General features: G+C 43.2%; 1 protein-coding gene across 2 annotated transcripts; it reads right to left on the reverse strand.

Moving 5' to 3' along the window:
- Positions 1-5516: 5516 nt before the first annotated feature.
- Positions 5517-10688, reverse strand: LOC118398353 (kelch-like protein 31). Of its 2 annotated transcripts, none has more exons than XM_035793620.1 (3): positions 10561-10688; positions 7822-9024; positions 5517-7660 (listed from the first exon to the last, which is right to left on the reverse strand). In XM_035793620.1, exons 2-3 carry the CDS (start codon positions 8994-8996, stop codon positions 6928-6930), a joined length of 1908 nt encoding a protein of 635 aa, XP_035649513.1. In that variant the 5' UTR covers positions 8997-9024; positions 10561-10688; the 3' UTR covers positions 5517-6927. The 2 variants fall into 2 exon arrangements, with proteins under 2 accessions (XP_035649513.1, XP_035649505.1); XM_035793612.1 differs by having other exon boundaries at positions 7822-9027; positions 10561-10678.
- Positions 10689-22388: the final 11700 nt, after the last annotated feature.

Below are 22388 nucleotides of genomic sequence, written 5' to 3' on the forward strand. Positions count from 1 at the left end.
AAAAAATGGTCTGCCCTATGGTAAAATTTGTAGAATTACATTAAATGTATTTTGAAATTGCAAACATTTTTCCTCGCCCCACGGCAGAATGAGTAGAATTGCATGGAATTTGTTATACAACTGCACAAATGTCTCTCTGCCCCATGACAAAAGGAGTAGAATTGCATGATATTTGTTATAAAATTGCAAAATTTGTAAAACTGCTTTAAACTTGTTTTAAAACTGCAACATTTTCTCTACTTCCTTTTGCAAATCTGTCGAATTTCAGTATGTTAACTTTAAAAAGTGACTGCCCCTAAAAAACAACTAATCCCTTGAAAATGGCCTATCCGGCGTCAATATGAGTCAGAAACTGTAACAATGTTCGCTGAGAGTCAGGAAACATTTCAGGGAATGAATGTTTTAATAAAATAAACATAACAGAACAGAACAGAATAGAATAGAATAGAATACAAAACAAGAACTTCGAACAACGCACAGACGTGAAACAGAAACAATGATGCCTGGGGAAGGAACCAAAGGGAGTGACATATAGGGCAGGTAATCAAGGAAGTGATGGAGTCCAGGCGAGTCTGACTATGCGCAGGTGCGGGCAACGATGGTGACAGGTGTGCGCCATAACTAGCAGCCTGGTGACCTAGAGGACGGAGAGGGAGCACACTGACAGAAACAGTTATTCTAGTGGCAAAATTACTACAAAGTGCAAATAGGATAATTTTGGATATAAAATCAGTCTGATCTAAAACCTCGGTGTGTCACAATGAGTAAATTATGGTTGGTTTTGGATTACAATTATGTCAGCAAATCATGCCCCCTTTTGCCAAACTCCACTTGCAAATCGCCCCTCCGGTCACTTCGCTTCCCATTATTGAATGGGGCTCCCATGTTTCATACCCCCCATCCAAAGTGTTCAACGGATCACGGCCGTTTGAGACTGAAAAGCCCTTTACTGATTGACCATGCAATGCATGCTAGCAGCAGGATGCACTGCCAACAACTCAGCTTTGGCTTGGAAACATTCAAAAAGAAAGCAAATTATTAGTAGGAAAAACATTTGCCATGATTGTGATGTCGCCAGATTGACTTTAGATATGCAGTATAACTTTAGCCAGCTAACTAAGATTGATGGGACCACTTTATTTTAGCTAGCCAACTTTAGCATTTCTAGCTATTTTTGACTAACTTTGATAGTAACAGTAATGGCAACATTGCCATCTCTCTAAAGTAAATTTTACTACATCATAATATGGCAAAGTTGTTCCCTACTCGTTATTTGCCTACTTTAGCAAAGTCATCGTATTTCCATGCCACTGTAAATTAGTGTAGTTTACATGAAACAGTCACATTAGCCTCTGAGGTGCAACCCATGTCTAGGGCACAAATATATATTGAATGCAGCTATGGTGCAGCCTGGTCTCATAGCCTAGATGTAACATAGTAAATGTAAATCCGGGACACTCAAATTAGCATGATATGTTATGTTTGGTATGGTCACATAAGACAGAAGGCTACTTAAGGCAAAAACGAAGGGAGAATGGTTGGTCGAGGTGGATGGGTAGACATATAATGTGAACAAAAGGTTGCATGTTCGAATCTCATCACTGACAACTTTAGCATTTTAGTTCAATGGAAACTTTGCAAGCGCGTACTGCTTTTTTTGCTACTTTGCAACTACTTACTACTACTTAGCAACTACTTAGCATGTTAGCTAACCCTAACCCTAACCTTAACACTTTAACCTAACCCTAACCTTAACCCTAACCCCTAGCCTAGCTAACGTTAGCCACCACAAATTGGAATTTGTAACATATCATACGTATTGCAAATTCATAACATACTGTAGGAATTGCAATTCGTAACATATAATAAGATTCGTAATTTGAAACATATCACATGAAAGGGATGATGGACATCCACAAAATAATACATACTATATCATATTAAATGGATATTGTCCCGAGTTACTGCCCTGATGACACAGATGACTTCATCAACAACGACAGGTAATGTAAAATGTGAAAAGCTGATAAATTTTTTTACCTGGCTTGATAAAAATAGTAGGCTAATTCTTCAGTAGACCAATAGAGTAATTTTGTTTGTGAAGTGCATTATCAAAAAGCTTTGCCCTTTCATTAGAACAAAATGCAATTTACCACTTCTATTATATCACCCTGTCGCAGGACATGCCAGTCATCACCACCTCATACGATTGCATGCTGCAGTTGTTTGAGAGATGTCCAGTATGCAGGTGAACATGCAGCATAGAGGAGACAAGCAAGGGGGCCCTCATCAGCATCATGCAGACATGCAGACAGGTTGTCAGCAACCTTCACCTGTCAGCGGCAACAGCTTTCACAGGCTCATCATTTGTACAAATACAGAAGGTAACCCACTTCATTACTTTGATACATTTGATAACCCAATTGTGAAACATAATATATGTAAACTGACATTATTTGTTGCGTATTTCCTACTTAGAAGCATAGAATGTCCAGGGCATAACCAAGCTTGATGGAGCCAGCCTAAGTGCTGTGTCCACTATTCTATTTCACTTCACATTTTAGGATATCTGAAGTAAAATATAAAATGGCTGTTGGTTCCACCAGGCTAATCATAGCCACCATTGATAATGAAATCAGTGCTCTCTGTGTGTGTGTTTGTGTGTAACCGACCAGTATCTTTGATGAGGGGCCAGGAGCTGATCTAAGCTGCTATGCCCATCAATGGCAAAAACCTCACCTTCAGCCTTACCTCTTTCCTGTTCACAAATGATTGCCGATGGGGAGAACAGAATTAGTTACAGTGCCTTTGGAAAGTATTCGAACCCCTTTACTTTTTCCACATTTTGTTAGGTTACAGTCTTCTCTAAACTTGATGGAATAGTCCCCCCCCCTCATAAATCTACACACAATACCCATAATGACAAAGCAAAAACAGGTTTTTAGAAAGGTCTGCTTATTTATAAAATAAAATAAATGGAAATATCACATTTACATAAGTATTCAGACTCTTTACTCAGTACTTTGTTGAAGCACCTTTGGCAGCAATTACAGCCTCGAGTTTTCTTGGGTAGATGCTACAATCTTGGCACACCTGCATTTAGGGAGTTTCTCCCTTTCTTTTCTGCAGATCCTCTCAAGCTCTGTCAGGTTGGATGGGGAGCGTTGCTCCACAGCTATTTTCAGGTCTCTTCAGAGATGTTCGATCGGGTTCAAGTCCCCAGGCTCTGGCTGGGCCACACAAGGACATTAAGAGACTTGTCCCAAAGCCACTCATGCGTTGTCTTGGTTGTGTACTTAGGGTCGTTGTCCTGTCGGAAGGTTGAACCTTCGCTCCAGTCTGAGGAGTGGCTTCTGTCTGACCACTCTACCATAAAGGCCTGATTGGTGGAGTGCTGCAGAGATGGTTGTCCTTCTGGAAGGTTCTCCCATCTCCACAGAGAAACTCTAAAGCTCTGTCAGAGTGACGATCAGGTTCTTGGTCTCCTCCTTGACCAAGGCGCTTCTCCCCAGATTGCCAAGTTTGGCTGGGCAGCCAGCTTTAGAAAGAGTCTTGGTGGTTCCAAACGTCTTCCATTTAAGAATGATAGAGACCAATGTGTTCTTGGGAACCTTCAATGCTGCAGATATTTTTGGGTACCTTTCCCAAGATCTGTGCCTCGACACAATCCTGTCTCGGAGCTATACAGACAACTCACGTTTGGTTTCTGTCATGGCCGGCCAGCATTTCTTGAGGAGCAAACCAAAAAATAAGGCTAAATTAGGGGGTGCAGTTCCCCTTTTAAGTGTACATTTTTCTTTCTGCCTTCAAAGGGGGGGGGGGGGGGATCATCATAGAATTAGGAATTAAAATACGAGAATTAACCTTCTTATGATGGGTTATAGGTCAGCCTTTGTGGTCAGAAAATTGGTCAACCATGGTTTGCCAGTGCTATGATAAGATATTGTTTAAATAATGCATTTAAAGAATTTATGTGCACTGTATGTTTGTTAGCTAGCTAGCCAGACAGTTTTAGAGGAATGATTCCTTAAATGTTTCTTATTAGCTGCCAGTACGCCAACATTCCAATCAAACAATGCAGCCAATCCACAGGTTTACACTGGCTGAAATCAGTTGATGATAGGACAGTTGTAAATGCAATGAGTACTGATATTGTATCATATTTTAGCACTCACACAGCTTTCCACGAAAACCAAAAATGCATATAAAGTATATAAACTGTTTGCATATATTTTAGACACTATTTACACATACAATTTGTATAAACCCGTATAAACTGTATTTATAATTATATGACAATATTTTAGGTTGACAATAAATCTATTACACAATTTCTGATATATCACATGCCTTACTTTTATTTTCCTGCATAAGTAATATCCGGATTATGCCTCTACTGCCTTTCATTCCAATTAGACTGGTATGGATTTCTCACTGGCTGTCATTTTCACCCCATTCTGTAAGTTTGAAGGTTTATGACACAGCCTGTCTAGTAATTTAGTAGGATCTCTATGAGGGCCACTAAAAAAATTGCCCGGTTGGTGGCCCCACCTTGCCTCGTCTCTTTCTGGAGGTACAGGGTTCTGGTCTGGAGCCAATGGCCCATTCTCTACCTCTGTTTATTTCTTCCTTTGTCTCCTTCTCAAGTAATATTATTGTTCAAGTTGATCATTAAACATCTTTATAACTTAAAAATGTTTAGTTTCTTAACCAAACTACTATATAGTAAAAAACAACAATATAGGTTTTTCAGATATCAAGACAGAATCGCTCTTTTGAAAATAGCAAAACGGGGCAAGCAAACTTGTTGGAATAATGAGTAAGTCATATGGCCATTTAGAGTGACCTACATTGCTGACGTTACTGTATCACATATACACACTGTTAACCTTAGATCTGTAATTTATTACTGACAACTCACAGGTGTTGGTTTTGAGATTATCTGTATTATCGATGCTGCAAGTTACAGGGCTAAAATGGTTTTTGCACACTTCGACACTGTGAAGAGGACTGAAAATGTCGCCCTCTGTAGTCTACTACTTGTACTTCTTCTCTACATGAGGTTTGAACCTGATAGTCACAACGATTCAACAATGTGTGGAGTTAGACCATGAAATAAGGTGGCTCATGTATGATTACTCAAGTTCATAGGCAAATATGTCTCACCGCCATGGGATTTACTGCAAATAGGCCAAGTAAGCTCAGACCTGTTCTGCAGACCTGGGTCAAATACATGTAATATACTTTCAAATATAGAAAGTATTTGAGGTGTGCTTGATTTAGCTCACTCATTTAATTAGACTATTCCCTTGGTTCCATTGAACAGGTCAAACTAAATAAACTACTCATGTACAGTTATTATACTGATTGATGATGAATAACTTTTTTGTAGATGTATGCCTACAAATGAAATAACTTGGCTTCTGTGGCCTCAAGAAAGTTAGCAAACTAAAATGAAATATGTGTTTGCATATATGACAGTAAATTATAGCTTTGTATAAATAACAGAGAAATAGTCAAGTTCAGACAATATTTATGTCATTTTCTTTTCCTAGTGGTGTATAGCCTTGAAGAAAAAGGCTATAGGTGCAGTGAAAGGTGTTGTTTTACAGAGTCAGCAATAGTAGTACAGTATGATGAGACAATCCAGCTTCACCTACAAGTGAGGGCACCTTTTAAAAATGTAAACATAAGAACAAGACAAATTATGAGCTTTCAGGGAAATTAAGAGGCACTGTTGCAGAGTGCCCACACCCTTAACAGCTCAGGCTAATAGCTTAATGTTCCAGTATTCACCATTTTTTTTACAAAACATATTTGACCACTGTCAAATCCATTTTTGACCCCATTCAACCCTCATCATAACTACATTCTCCCAGACAGTACATAGGATCATAATTTGATCTATATTGTCACAGCAAAATAATCCTGCAGCAACAGGATTTGAATGTTTAGTCCACAATGTTGCTTGATCGGTGGTTAGGCTATTAGCTGGCCAAAAGTAGTCTACATGAAAAGTGCTGTTAATATAACCATGTGTTAGTATGGGTTTTCAGTGAATTTATGGGTTTCACTAAGCTCATCTGCATTTCCTGCTATGCAGGCAGATCTCAAAAGAGTGATCAAATTCATCCCAATTCACATAACTGTACTGTGTAGTGTGTTAAATGCTCAAGTAAAATAAGCAACAAATACTAACCAACAGCACCTACTCCTGGTAGGTACAATATATAATTTCTTCATGATTTATTAATCCAGCAACAGATTAATTCCTTTACCTTCTGCCTTGACATCTAATTTCAGAGACATTTTCTTTTCAAGTTTGAAATGTTATTTCACAGTTGTATACCTGTATATGATGTTTTAAGTATACAGTATTCCATCATCATATGTCCAGTCTTTGTTTATACTATATACAGTGTATTTAGCTTTATGTTACTGGAAACTAATGATAGTGACATTATAATAAGGGTTCAATATATGGGCATGTGTATGTGTATTGTACAAATAATGCTGATACTATTAGCATATATGCCGTCAAATAAGTATTATATTGGGAATAACAGCTATGGTCGGTGGAGTATAGGCTCATTCAACTATTATGGCTGAATAGGCCCCAAAATAAAATAAATGTTCCCATCATAATAGAAGATTTTAATTAGTCTCACAACACAAAACAACTTCCTGAATTGTCACACATTAAAGCCTTAATAAAAGTAATGAAAACCATTTGAATATATCTGATTCAATTCCAGATTAGTTGCATGCGCGACATTTGTATGTTATTACTTTTTTTCTGACCTTAAGTAGGGATGATCACTTTCTGCATTGAAAGCCATAAAGGATTTTCTGAAATGAACTGGCTACAGAATTTTTGGTCTTGCTTCCATTAGCAAGTAAACTACTTTTCAAACGACCTACCAGACTCTATATGCTGACTGGCGCAGATAAAACTGAGCTGGACCTGGACTCTCGTGTTTTGCGTGTGGGTATGGTAACGACACAGCATGAGATGCCAACTGTAGCCTCTGGCAACTCATCATCCTCAGTCCATTCATTGAGGTCAGGGTTATACACCTGGATGCATTTCTTGTACTTCTTCTCAATCTCGTTCCAGCCTCCAAGAAGATAAATCTTATTATTCATGCTGACGATACCAGCAGTGCTCACTCCTGTGTTCAGGGGGGCAGAGTAGCTCCACTGCCCATTGTGAGGGTTGAAACACTCAACAGCTAAGACATCCACCCTCTCTCCACGGCCACCCAGCTGGCTGCCACCAATCACGTAAGCCCGTTCTCCGACTGTAGCAGCGGAATGCCAGCCTCTAGGGGAGCTCAAACTGTTCTTATCCTGCCACACATCAGTGGAAGGATCATAGCTGCACACAGCCCTGGAGTACGCATTGTTGATGTAACCACCGCTAACAAGGATTTTGCCATCAATGACGGAGCTGGCGTGGCAGCACCGGGGGATTTCCATGGGGGCTTTCATCTGCCATTGGTTGGAGGAGGGCACGTAGCACTCCATTGAAGCCTGGCATCCATCAGAGTTACGACCACCAATAGCGAACAAGAGGCCATTGAAAGTGTTGAGACTGAAGTGGGTGCGCTTCTGGATCATGTTGGTCAAATGAATCCAGGTGTTGAATCGAGGATCATACCTAATTGCCCAAAAAAATCTATTAGATACATATTATTATTCAATACACAATTGAATGTACAGTACAATAGCCTATCATGGTCTGTGTAATATCGGCCATACTTTAAGAGCAGAGAAAATACATTTACAATAGAATAAGCTTATATAGAATCAAATCCTCACCTGCAGAAGTTGCTGACAGCATGTTTAGCCTGGTTCCTGGCATCATTCTGGTCTTCACCACCAGCAACATAAAGGAAGCAATCCAGGACTGCCACACACTGATTGAAGCTCTTGGCTGGCATCTCTGTGAGCCTATTCCATACATCGTCATCATCCCTGTATAGGACCTCTTTGCTGAGAGACTTCTCCGTCAAGGCCGGTCGTCCACCCACTGTCAGCATGACCCGGATGCCACCACGTACCTTTGTTCTGCGGGACTGCAGAATGTTCTGCTGGTAGGGCAACAGGTGGTAATTCATGGCGTCCACTAGAAGACGATGGCACTCTGGGTCCTGCATCATTCTGGGCACACTCTGGACATGGTTGACCAGGTCCATGGCTGAGATGGTCCCGAAGCGGATGTTGGTCAGAAGATCTGGGGCGTATTTCAGCCTCTTCTCGTTGAAGTCCAACCACTTCATGGCTATCTGAAAGGCTGTAATCTCAGAGGGCAACTGCAGGGAATCATCACTGAGGAAGTCGTTGATCTGCTCGTAAGTGAGCTTCAGGAACTGCTCCATCTCAGAGAACTCTATAAAGTTCTCCCTCATGAACTTCTGGGTGGCCTGCTTTGTTTCTTTGAGGTTGTAGGTGTCGGCGATGTTGGCCACGTACATGCAGTTCTCCGCACTGAGCTCCTGCATGAGGAAGTCGCTGCACATCTTCACCAGGGTGTTGATCTGCAACAACATGGCTGCTGCGATGGTGCTGCCAATGCTGTACAACGACAGGGTTAGTTTCCCTGAGTAGGCGTATGTGATGGCTGTGGCCAGGCCTGTGGGTGAAAGGTCGTTCAGGTCGATCTTTGTGAGGGCGGAATCGCTCTTTAAGATATTCTGAATGTACTCACTGCAGGAGGCCATGACAACTTTGTGGACATCGAAAGACTTTGACTTGGTGGAGACGGTCAGGTCACAGAGGAAACTGTCCTGCCTCATGGTACTAAGACCCTCCAAGAGATTAGGAGCATAAACAGGGTCAGTGACTTCACTTGAGATGCAGTTGAAGCCGTTTCCTCCCTCCAACAAGGTATTCAGCCCATTGATATTATTGATCGGGCTATCCTCGACCATTATGGTTATTTCATTGATATCCCCTTTGTTTTTTTTTGCAGTCTTGTTCTTTTTGGGAGCCATGTCTGCAGCAGAGGGACACAGCCCAGATCTACTGTAAAGAAAATAATAATATGACAGAGAGAGAGCTACCTTTTGATATTAACAATCACAATCGCAACACCAAATGGTAAATAATACATTGAAGGCAAATCTGACTGATGTACAGTTTACTAAATATTGTCATACAAAATATTGTCAAAATCAAATGTGTAATATAGTAGGTAATAATCATTACCTGTATTTGTGGTTATAAGTAGGCCTGCTTTTAGAAAATACCAGTCAAATCAAATCAAAGTTAATTTGTCACGTGTGCCGAATACAACAGGTGTAGTAGACCTTACAGTGAAATGTTTACTTACAGGCTCTAACCAATGGTGCAAAAAAAGCTATTAAGTGAATAATAGGTAAGTAAAGAACTACTGCATTTATGCTGCATTTATGCAGTACTGCATACTGCATTTATGCATGTTATATATGTTTCTGATATGTTGCTGCTGCTATGTGACAATGTATGTTGTGGAATAATTGACTAAGTGGTTGAATAAATCAAATCAAATTTGCGCCAAATACAACAGGTGGCCTTTCAGTGAAATGCTTACTTATAAGCCCTTAACCAACAATGCAGTTTTTAGAAAAATAAGTGTTAAGAAAGTATATATTCATATAAACTGTGAATAAGGGAATGAAGTGGCTACATAAGGCTGTCTGAATAATAAATAAAAAATGGTATGCATTTATACTGCAATTTGGATATTTTAACCAAAGTTCAACACGTTAATGAAAATATAACCTTTTTTTTTTCTTCTGACATTTGGAGAGGATTGTGACAAGGACATTACATTCCCAAACCACGTGAAGGCCTATTCTATCTTAGTTGCATTTTTGGCATTTATATTTAATACAAATTTAAAGCTATTTTGTTTGGCAATCAACGTCAATATGATTACTATAAACTGCCAACTTCCCCCACCCATCAAATAAATTAAAACAACAGTAGGTATAGTAGGACTATACCGGAATAATGCTATAGCCCAAGTCAGCAAGACAACATTCCTCTCTCTGCATCTGTCATGATTTATCAGTACCATGTCCAGGAATAGCAACGCTTGATAGTTCAACCATGACGTTCCTTTTATAGACTTTGTGGCATGAGGACCTGGCCTAATGTCCTTCTAAAAAGTTCTGTAATTATTACGATTTTTTTTTAAAGAAGTCCTAATGATCAACTAATCAATGAAATAATCCACTTTTGTAGAAATTATAAATGTGAAATAATCGGAAAGGTTAATGAAAAATCCCAAACATTATTGAAAAAGTAATCAGATCTACAGCCAATAATAATACCAGCCTACAATAAAATATTTAGCCTATAGTAGAAACTTGTCTAGTTATTTGGAAATCTGATGGAAATACACTGACAATACAACTATGGTTGCAAACTTACACATCAGGCTACTGTAATGTGTCACTGTGCCAACATCAAACCAAACCGGTTGACACACATATAGGCAACTTTTTTCATTGACAGACACAGAGAAAATTCAGTGACATAGGAATAATATGGCCTAAACGGGGACTTACTTACCAAAGATATGAGAAGCCGGTGAAGAAAAGACTTGCACCTCCAGATAGTGTGCAGGAGAGAGAGACTCGCTATACTCAATGGTGCCAGAAGAGCTGGGCAAGCTCCTCCTCTGAGCATATGCGAATAGAAGTATTGCACAATACGTGTGAGGAAGACTCATGAGTTTGGAGACTCTGAAGGCTGAAACCAATCCGACACCCAAACAAGAGTATATTGATTTGTAATATGACAGCTGGGATCACCCTGAATAACTTTTCATATAGTGTAGACTACATAAAAATCCATCTTTCTGGCTTGATATCACAGGCCTAGTTGTCAACCAATTTGAATACCTCAAGAGCATCGAGAGCATCCTGACCGGTTGCAGCAACTGCTCGGCATCTGACCATCTTTACTCCACACACAGGGATGCATACAAAGCTCTCCTCCGCCCTCCATTTGGCAAATCTGACCATAATTCAAACCTTCTGATTCCTGCTTACAAGCAAAAACTAAAGCAGGAAGTACCAGTAACTCGCTCAATACGGTAGTGGTCAGATGACGCGGATGCTACACTACAGGACTGTTTTGCTAGCACAGACTGGAATATGTTCCGGGATTCATCCAGTGGCATCTAGGAATACACCACCTCAGTCATCGGCTTCATCAATAAGTGCATCGATGACGCTATCCCCACAGTGACTGTATGTACATATCCCAACCAGAAGCCATGGATTACAGGCAACATCCGCATCGAGCTAAAGGCTAGAGCTGCCGCTTTCAAGGAGCGGGATACAAATCCGGACGCTTATAAGAAACCCCTCTATGCCCTCAGACGATCCATCAAACAAGCAAAGCGTCAATACCGGATTAAGATTGAATCCTACTACACTAGCTCTGACTCTCGTTGGATGTGGCAGTGCTTGAAAACTATTACGGACTAGAAAGATAAACCAAGACGCAAGCTTCCCAGTGACGCGAGCCTACCAGACGAGCCAAATGCCTTTTATTCTCGTTTTGAGGCAAGCAACACTGAAAGCTGGGACCGAGAGACTGAAAAACAGCTTCTATCTCAAGGCCATCAGACTGTTAAACAGGAATCACTAACATTGAGTGGCTGCTCTTCAGTGGGTCATATGATTGAGTGTAGTCTGGCCCAGGAGTGGGAAGGTGAACGGAAAGGCTCTGGAGCAACGAACCGCCCTTGCTGTCTCTGCCTGGCCGGTTCCCCTCTTTCCACTGGGATTCTCTGCCTCTAACCCTGTTACGGGGGCTGAGTCACTGGCTTGCTGGGGCTCTCTTGTGCCGTCCCTGGGGGGTGCGTCACCTAGGTGGGTTGATTCACTGTTGTGGTCGGCCTGTCTGGGTTGCCCCCCCTTGGGTTGTACCGTGGCGGAGATCTTTGTGGGCTATACTCGGCCTTGTCTCAGGATGGTAAGTTGGTGGTTGAAGATATCCCTCTAGTGGTGTGGGGATGAGCTTTGACAAAGTATGTGGGGTTATATCCTTCCTGTTTGGCCCTGTCCGGGGTGTCCTCGGATGGGGCCACAGTGTCTCCTGACCCCTCCTGTCTCAGCCTCCAGTATTTATGCTGCAGTAGTTTATGTGTCGGGGCTAGGGTCAGTTTGTTATATCTGGAGTACTTCTCCTGTCCTATTCGGTGTCCTGTGTGAATCTAAGTGTGCGTTCTCTAATTCTCTCCTTCTCTCTTTCTTTCTCTCTCTCGGAGGACCTGAGCCCTAGGACCATGTCCCAGGACTACCTGACATGAGGACTCCTTGCTGTCCCCAGTCCACCTGGCCATGCTCCTGCTCCAGTTTCAACTGACCTGAGCCCTAGGACCGTGCCCCAGGACTACCTGACATGAAGGCTCCTTGCTGTCCCCAGTCCACCTGACTGTGCTGCTGCTCCAGTTTCAACTGTTCTGCCTTATTATTATTCGACCATGCTGGTCATTTATGAACATTTGAACATCTTGGTCATGTTCTGTTATAATCTCTACCCGGCACAGCCAGAAGAGGACTGGCCACCCCACATAGCCCGGTTCCTCTCTAGGTTTCTTCCTAGGTTTTGGCCTTTCTAGGGAGTTTTTCCTAGCCACCGTGCTTTTACACCTGCATTGTTTGCTGTTTGGGGTTTTAGGCTGGGTTTCTGTACAGCACTTTGAGATATCAGCTGATGTACGAAGGGCTATATAAATAAATTTGATTTGATTTGATTTGATTTGCTGCCAACATACTGACTCAAATCTCTAGCCACTTCAACAATAAAAAATGGGATGTAATAAATGTATCACTAGTCACTTTAAACAATGCCACCTTATATAATGTTTACATACCCTACATTACTCATCTCATATGTATATACTGTACTCTATACCATCTACTGCATCTTGCCTATGCCGTTCGGCCATCGCTCACCCATATATTTATGTACATATTCTTATTCATTCCTTTACATTTGTGTGTATAAGGTAGTTGTTGTGAAATTGTTAGATTACTTGTTAGATATTACAGCATGGTCGGAACTAGAAGCACAAGCATTTCGCTACACTCGCATTAACATCTGCTAACCATGTATATGTGACCAATAAAATGTTATTTGATTTTACTCTGGGACTAAACACCTCCCTCTGCAACTGGATCCTGGACTTCCTGACAGGCTGCGCCCAGGTGCTAAGAGTAGGCAACAACACGTCTGCCACGCTTATCCTTAACACTGCGGCCCCTCAGGGGTGTGTACTTAGTCCCCTCCTGTATTCCCTGTTCACCCACGACTGCGTGGCCAAACACGACTCCAACACCATCATTAAGTTTTCTGACGACACAATAGTGGTGGGTCCGATCACCGACAAGGATGAGACGGTCCATATGGAGGAGGTCAGAGAACTGGCAGTGTGGTGCAAGGACAACAACCTCTCCCTCAATGTGAGCAAGACAAAGGAGCTGATTGTGGACTACAGGAAAAGGCAGGCCGAACATGCCCCCATTGACATCGACAGGGCTGTAGTGGAGCGGGTCGAAAGTTTCAAGTTCCTTGGTGTCCACATCACCAACAAACTATCATGGTCCAAATATACCAAGACAGTCGTGAACAGGGCATGACAAAACCTTTTCCCCTCAGGAGAGGGTCCCCAGATCCTCAAAAGGTTCTACAGCTGCACCATCGAGAGAATCCTGACCGGTTGCATCACCGCCTTGTATGGCAACTGCTCGGCATCTGACCATAATGCGCTACGGAGGGTAGTTTGAATGACCCATTACATCACTGGGGCCAAGCTTCCTGCCATCAAGGACCTATATAATAGGCAGTGTCAGAGGAAATCCCATAAAATTGTCAGAGACTCCAGTCACAGTTGCAGTTAAAACTTAAGCTCAAAGAATCAAAGAAGCAAGGAAGGTATTTTAGACGCACTAACAACAAGTGTAATTGCCTGTTTTAATCTGATTCTTTATTGTACAATTACTCACATCCTGGACAGTAATAGACTCCAATGATTCAAATTTGGCAGCCCTCGTTTGCTTTGTCGACTGAATCCCAATTATTGTACATTAGGCTACTGATTTACGAAAGAAATCACATGGCCGATTATATTTTAAACACGCATATTGTCTGTAGAGCTGTTTCCTAAATCAATTCATGAAATGCTTGTTTTGTTTGACACTAATTAATGTTTGAAAGAGTTTACAAACAACTATAGTTAAAGTTTACATGGGAGTTTCTTGTGACTGATTGTATGCTGCTGTGTCTGAGAAGGCATTGGGAAGGCACCACTTTAGATTGGATTGGGAGTGTGGAGAAGCAGGGGTAGACATAACAAAGTAAACGTAAATCTGGGACACGCCAATTCGTATGATATGTTACGTTTCATATGGTATGCATTACTTTGTGGATGTCCATCATCCATTTTGTATGATATGTTCCGAATTGCAATTCGTACAATATGTTAAGAATTTGCAAAACATATGATATTGTAGCGACCCGCACAGACAGCTGTGTGTTATGTGTTAGGCTAGGAGGTGGTTGTGTTGTACTGACCAGTACCCGGTGTTTGCGGGGTCCGACCTGTCAATCAACCTGCTATCTGCCAATCACGGGAATGCCTGGAATGTTCTGATGCCGGGCATCCTGGTGGTTGGCGGAGTGGCGTGGAGGGGGGTTGGGCAGGGGGTTGGAGCATTGGAAGTTAAGACCAGGTTCAGCCTTTGTTCTCTCTCTCTTACGTCTGGGTTTCACAAGAGAAGGTCACGATTGGCTTGTGGGTTATCTGTCATCTATTTGGCGTGTGCTACGGCCCAAACAGTAGCCTGTGTAAAGTTGGTGTAATAAACCGTCAATTCGTAAACTCAAGCCTCTGTCTGGACAATTGTTCATTTATGATCTAGTCAGGTCATTACAATATAATAAGAATTCCAAATTGCTGTGGCTAACAGTGACTAGGTGGCTGACGTTAGCTAGGGGGCTAAGATTAATTAGGCTAGTGGTTACGGTTAAGGTTAGGGTTATGGGAAGGGTTTTCTAACATGCTAAGTATTGGCAAAGTAGCTAAAAAGTCGTAAGAGGGTGCAAAGTTGCTAAAATGCAAAAGTTGCCCGTGATGAGTTTTGAACATGCAACCTTTGGGTTGCTAGACAGTCGCTTTATACGCCCACTGTCACGAGTCCGACCGAGGGTGTTTCCCCTTCCCGTGCGGGTGGAGCTCGGTGGTCGTCGTCACCGGCCTATTAGCTGCCACTGATTGTTTTTCCTCTCCCTTATTGTATGTTTAGTGGTAGCACCTGTTTATGTTAATTAGTTTGTCTTTATTAGACAGCCGGCCCGCCTGGTTGTTGTGCGGGATTATTTCATTGTAACCTTCGGCTCTGTTGTAAAGGTACGTGTTTGTGCCTGGTCGTGATTTTTTTCCATTGTATTTTTTGATTCCCTGTGTTTGGGAACGTAACTTTTGTGAGCACCCTGTGGTGCGTTGGTGCTATTAAAAGACGCACAGCATTGAACTCTGTCTCCTGCATTTGACTCCACACCCACGACACCCGGAGCATTACACCCACCCCGACCAAGCATCCTACTTTCAATTTTGTCATAAGTAACCTTTGGACTTATGTAACAATACCAAACGTAACATATCACACTCATTTCAGTTTTTTCCCAGATTTAAGGTTACTATGTTACATCTAGCCTATGAGACCAAGTTGGGGTGGAGGAGAGTGTTGGAGGGAAGGGGAGATGCCCTGGTGCTATAATTAACAACCCAGTCAGTTGCCCAACTTGTGGCTGCTGTCTGTCAATTCAGCACTGAGTTGCAGAAACACTTACTGGAATGGTTTTGTTTGATTATGAATACAGATGTAGCGCTCGCCATCTGTCATGTGTGAAGACCTTGTTTTAAGTGTGTGCCTTGTGTTTCTGGGCTGCATGTGGGGGCCTCTGCTGCAAACATGCATGCAGTAGGCTACATAGGCAGCCACATTTTACAACCGAGGTGGATGCAGGCATTGCCCATTTATAGTTCATAGTAAAAGGAGTAGCCTAGCTGGGCGGGGGGTGTTCCCATACATAGCTCCTTCTCGGAATGCACCTTCAGCAATTCTGACTTTCTAGTCAACCGAAACAAGGATTACCATTTTGGGATGTATGTCAATTTGTTTCAGCTTTCATACACATTTTCATTTGTACTTTTTCACACAAATTCTGCATGATGTCCATGGTAGATCATGATAAACAATAATGTTGGCCATTATAATCATGTAAGGACAGTATTATAATGTATCCTAATCACAGGTGATTGGTGGCACCTTTATTGGGGAGGATGGGCTCATGGTAATGGCTGGAGCGGAATTGGTGGAATTTTATCAAATACATCAAACACATGGTTTTCATGTATTTGATGCAATTCCATTTGCTCCACTCCAGACATAATTATGAGCCACCCTCTCCTCAGCAGCCTCCACTGATCCTAATGTAAACTGAAGGTTTATGCTAAACATTATGGTTTATGCATAGACATCTGTTTATTTACAGATCCTAAAAACCATAAAGAAACTACAGGAGTTGGCTGTAACCCTAGACATTCTTGCAGTAAGACACTCCTATACTTAATTTTTGGTGTTAATGTATTATATATAATTTAGCATGAAGAGTTGTGGCTTGCATGCACCGATTTTTAATCAATTGAATGTATGTTTGTCTTGATTCTGATTAGGAGACCGGAATCAGTAAAGCTGGAAACTGTTTGCAGAAGAAGCAGTCAGGCTTATTAGTCAGACACTATAAGAAATTGGTTCCAAAAGAGACCTCAAGGTACTTAACGTACTTGCTTTGACTCATTGCTCAAAACAGTTTCTTGGGTATGACGCTACAAGCTTGGCACACCTGTATTTGGGGAATTTCTCCCTTTCTTCTCTGCAGATCCTTTCAAGCTCTGTCAGGTTGGATGGGGGGCGTTGCTTCACAGCTATTTTCAAAAACGGAAATATCACATTTACATAAGTATTCAGACTCTTTACTCAGTACTTTGTTGAAGCACCTTTGGCAGCAGTTACAGCCTCGAGTCTTCTTGGGTACGATGCTACAACCTTGGCACACCTGGATTTAGGGAGTTTCTCCCCTTCTTTTCTGCAGATCCTCTCAAGCTCTGTTAGGTTGGTTGGGGAGCGTTGCTCCACAGCTATTTTCAGGTCTCTTCAGAGATGTTCGATTGGGTTCAAGTCCCCAGGCTCTGGCTGGGCCACTCAAGGACATTCAGAGACTTGTCCCGAAGCCACTCCTGCGTTGTATTTGCTGTGTGCCTAGGGCCGTTGTCCTGTTGGAAGGTGAACCTTCGCTGAGCTCTTGAGCGCCCTGGAGCAGGTTTTCATCAAGGATCTCTCTGTACTTTGCTCTGTTCATCTTTCTCTCGATCCTGACTGGTCTCCCAGTCCCTGTCGTTGAATCCCCACACCATGATGCTGCCACCACCATGCTTCACGGTAGGGTTGGCACCAGGTTTCCTCCAGATGTGACTCTTGGTATTCAGGCCAAAGTGTTCAATCTTGGTTTCATCAGACCAGTGAATCTTGTTTCTCATGGTCTGAGGGTCCTTTAGGTGCCTTTTGGCAAACTCCAAGTGGGCTGTCATGTGCCTTTTACTGAGGAGTCGCTTCTGTCTGACCACTCTACTAAAAAAGGCCTGATTGGTGGAGTACTGCAGAGATGGTTGTCCTTCTGGAAGGTTCTCCCATCTCCACAGAGGAACTCTGGTAGCCTTTCAGGGTGACCAAGAGGTTCTTGGTCACCTCCCCGACCAAGGCCCTTCTCCCCGGATTGCTCAGTTTGGCCAGGCGGCCAGCTCTAGGAAGAGTCTTGGTGGTTCCAAACTTCTTCCATTTAAGAATGATGGAGACCACTGTGTTCTTGGGGACCTTCAATGCTGAAAACTTTTTTTGGTACACTTCTGCAGATCTGTGCCTCGACACAAGCCTGTCTCGGAGCTCTACAGACAATTCCTTCGATGTCATGGCTTGGTTTTTGCTCTGACATGCATTGTCAACTGTGGTACCTTATATAGACAGGTGTGTGCCTTTCCAAATCATGTCCAATCAATTTAATTATGCACAGATGGACCCCAATCATGTTGTAGAAACATCTCAAGGATGATCAATGGAAACAGGATGCACCTGAGATCAATTCCGAGTCTCATACCAAAGGGTCTGAATACTTACATCAATAAGTTATTTCTGTTTTTTATGTTTAATCAATGTGCAAAAATGTCTAAAAACCTGTTTTGCTTTGCCATTATGAACCAGAAGAGGCAGGTCTATTCTGGTTCCATGTGCTTTTCTGCCAACCATGATGTCCTTGTACCGGCAATGTATCCGGGAACTGCAGAACAGTGACTGCGAGTATGGCTCAGGGAACCAGAGCTGACTCAGCCAGTACTAGAGCACTGTACACCTGATCAGCTGCTTCATTTTGAAGAATGCAACCCGGTAAGAATCCCAGTCTTAGGCTGATTTTGAAGTGTCCTGATTTAAGTGTTGTGCCTGTAAGGGTTAATGCTGGAAAGACCTCTGATAACCTAACTTGACCCATACTTAACCCTTAAATCTAACTTCATCCATTCTTGACCTATACCCTAACTTGACCCATAGATGGGTAAAATGTATGCATTACTGTAAGTCGCTTTGGATAAAAATGTCTGCTAAATGGCATATATTTATTATTATATTTACCCCTGCGTGCCTACTCACAAGTACTTCCTGTATATCTGATAGGATTGCATAGGTAATGGCTTCACCTTGGCATGTGATAGACTTGGTGATGTTTTTTCATGTTTCTTACACCAAGTTCTTCCACCTCATTGCTGTGAATAGTGATGGCTTAGATTTGTAAGAAATATTTTGTCAGTATCTACTGTGAGCAGATTTGTCGTTGCGACTGATCAGCCAATGCTCTCTGACAGGTGTACGTTGGATTGACTGATCACTTATGGGAAAATCACTGTCAGCAAGACTTTAGGAATACCCAGCTGGAAAAGTACGAGTCCTGGAGAGAGATACACATGAGGCGATATGAGGAAAGAGAGTGGAAGCTCCAAAGACTGACAAAAACCATAGCCTCTGCCCATTCAGGAAAACTCAAAGGTGTGTGAAGTTGCTGTTTATGTATAATTGTATTACTTTTTTATTGATTAATATAATTCACAGGAAATCCTTATCGTTCAAGCTCTTGGACAGATCAAAACGGAGCCCTAGATATCTTACCAATCAGCCATGTGATTGGTAAGTTGCTCAGTTTGTTACTCTATTTTTCAACTGAGATTCTCCTCTTCTTTACAAACTCCGGTCACAGTTTGAAGTTACTTATTTGTATTTATTTAACCTTTATTTTAAGAGGGAAGACATATTGAGACCTAGGTCTCTTTATCAAATGCACCGTGTATAATACAACATAAATATACACATAAAACACAATATATACTGTATAGACAGTACCAGTCAAAAGTTTTCATGTGTCTCAAGCAAAACACCCCCACACAATCACACCTCCTCCTCCACTCTTTACGGTGGGAACCACACATGCAGAGATCATCTGTTTACCTACTCTGCTTCTCACAAAGACATGGTGGTTGGAACCAAAAATCTCACATTTGGACTCATCCACTGGTCTAATGTCCATTGCTCATGTTTCCTGGCACAAGTCTCTTCTTATTGGTGTCCTTTGGTAGTTTTTGTGTGTGCAGCAATTCGATCATGAAGGCTTGATTCACATAGTCTCCACTGAACAGTTGATGTTGAGATTTGGCTGTTGAACTCTGTGAAGTATTTATTTGGGCTGCAATCTGAGGTGCAGTTATTCTAATGAACTTATCCTCTGCAGCAGAGGTAACTCTGGCTATTCCTATCCTGTGGTGGTCCTTATGAGAGCTCGTTTCATCATAGCACTTGATTGTTTTTGTGACTGCACTTGAAGAAACTTTCAAAGTGCTTGACATTTTCTGCATTGACTGATAGTCATGTCTTGAAGTAATGATTGACTGTCATTTCTCTTTACTAATTTGAGCTGTTCATGCCATAATATGGACTTGGTCTTTTACCAAGAAGAGATATTTTCTGTATACCCACCCTACCATGTCACAACACAACTGATTGGCTCAAATGCATTAAGAAGGAAAGAAATTCCACATATGAACTTTTAACAAGGCTCACCTGTTAATTGAAATGCATTCCAGGTGACTACCTCATGAAACTGGTTGAGAGAATGCCAAGAGTGTGCAAAGCTGTCATCAAGGTAAAAGGTGGTTACTTTGAAGAATATCAAATCTCAAATATATTTGGATTTGTTTAACACTTTGTTTAACACACAGCGCCGGACAGGCGGGAGACTCCGGCAGCAGCGCCGGACAGGCGGGAGACTCCGACAGCAGCGCCGGACAGGCGGGAGACTCCGGCAGCAGCGCCGGACAGGCGGGAGACTCCGGCAACGCCGGACAGGCGGGAGACTCCGGCAGCAGCACCGGACAGGCGGGAGACTCCGGCAGCAGCGCCGGACAGGCGGGAGACTCCGGCAGCAGCGCCGGACAGGCGGGAGACTCCGGCAGCAGCGCCGGACAGACAGGACCACCTGCAGGGAGGAGACAGAGAGACAGCCTGGTGCGTGGGGCTGCCACAGGAACCACCAGGCTGTCTCTCTTTCTCCTCCCTCCCGCCTGTCCGGCGCTGCTGCCGGAGTCTGAGGCGCCAGAGCCCGTCCCCTCTGTCCCGAGCTTCTGCCCCTCTGTCCCGAGCTTCTGCCCCTCTGTCCAGAGCTTCTACCCCTCTGTCCAGAGCTTCTGCCCCTCTATCCAGAGCTTCCGCCCCTCTGTCCAGAGCTTCCGCCCCTCTGTCCCGAGCTGCCCCTCTGTCCAGTGGGGTCATTGAGAGGGGTGGCCATGGTTAGAAAGCCACGGAGGCGGACAATAAAGCGGACTAAGACAATGGTGAAGTGGGGTCCGCGTCCCGCGCCAGAGCCGCCACCGCGGACAGACGCTCACCCAGACCCTCCCCTATAGGTTAAGGTTTTGCGGCCGGAGTCCGCACCTTTGGGGGTACTGTCACGTTCTGACCTTTATTTCCTTTGTTTCGTCATTATTTAGTATGGTCAGGGCGTGAGTTGGGTGGGCAGTCTATGTTTGTTTTTCTATGTTTTGGGGTACTTCTATGTTTCGGCCTGCCTAGTATGGTTCTCAATCAGAGGCAGGTGTCATTAGATGTCTATAGGATATGGATATGGTCAAGGCTATGAGAGAGTCAAGGTCCATGGGAAGCTCCTGGGCTGCGAGCTCGTCTTTAACCACCTCCAATAATACATGAAGGAATGTGTCAAACAGAGACTCCGGGTTGCAGGCACTCTGCATAGTCTGCCACACTACGGGGGTCTTGACGCAGCTGAAGTAGCTTCTGAGCAGCCTCCGTCCCGGACGACGAAGAATCAAACACCTTTCCAACCTCCGCCTCAAACTCCTCCAGACTGAAGCAAATGGTGGATTGTTGCTCCCACACTGCCGTAGCCCAGGCGTGTGCCCTCCCGGACATCAGCGTTGTCAGGTACGTTATCTTCGAGCGACCGGAGGGAAACGAAGAGGGCTGCAGCTCGAAGATAAGGGAGCACTGGGAGAGAAACGCCCGGCAGGTTCCTGGATCTCCAGTGTAGCACTTTGGAGGAGGTAAGCTGCGTTTTCGGGAAGCTGGGGTAGGCTGGGAAGAGGCTACGCTGGTAGTGGGGTTACTGAGAGTTTGGGTGTTATCGTAGTGGCTTGCTGCCGAGTAGATAATCTGCGGAATTGCTCCAGCAATACATTGAAAGCGTGATCATGGCATTCTGCCAAGGTCTGGACTCTTTTCATAAGGTTTTGAAGTAGCTCCTCGTGTCTTCCAATGGTGGCTCCTTGGGAGGAGACAGAGTTACGAGGTCTGAGTCTGCTGTCTGCTGAGTCCGCCTCCTGAGTCTGCTGTCTGAGTCTGCTGGGTCAGTCATGGCCAGTTCGTACTATCACGACTCAGGATATGACCCAGATGCAGACACAGGAGGCGGATAGTTCGATTCTCTGAATATTTATTATCACAAAGGGGCAGGCAAAAGGCAGGTCGAGGGCAGGCAGAGGTTTGTAAACCAGGTCAGAGTCCGGCAGGTACAGGACAGCAGGCAGGCTCCAGGTCAGAAGGCAGAAAGGTCAGAACTGGGAAGACTAGAAAACAAGAACTTGAAAACAGGAGAAACGGGAAATGTGCTGGTAAGACCTGACAAAACAAGATGAACTGGCAAAAGACAAACCGAAAACGCAAGTATAAATGCACAGGGGACAAGCACAAGACAGGTGAAACAGATTAGGG

This window comes from Oncorhynchus keta, chromosome 2 (assembly GCF_023373465.1).
Source record: "Oncorhynchus keta strain PuntledgeMale-10-30-2019 chromosome 2, Oket_V2, whole genome shotgun sequence".
In the NCBI taxonomy this organism is placed as follows: Eukaryota; Metazoa; Chordata; class Actinopteri; order Salmoniformes; family Salmonidae; genus Oncorhynchus; species Oncorhynchus keta.

What these genes read in the sequence shown, in the direction of transcription:
- LOC118398353 (XM_035793620.1), bottom strand. Translation starts at nt 8,996, where the DNA reads ATGGCTCCCAAAAAGAACAAGACTGCAAAAAAAAACAAAGGGGATATC. An exon ending in GCTGTCAGCAACTTCTGCAG is followed by an intron (nt 7,661 to 7,821) that starts GTGAGGATTTGA and finishes TTGGGCAATTAG; the next exon opens with GTATGATCCTCGATTCAACA.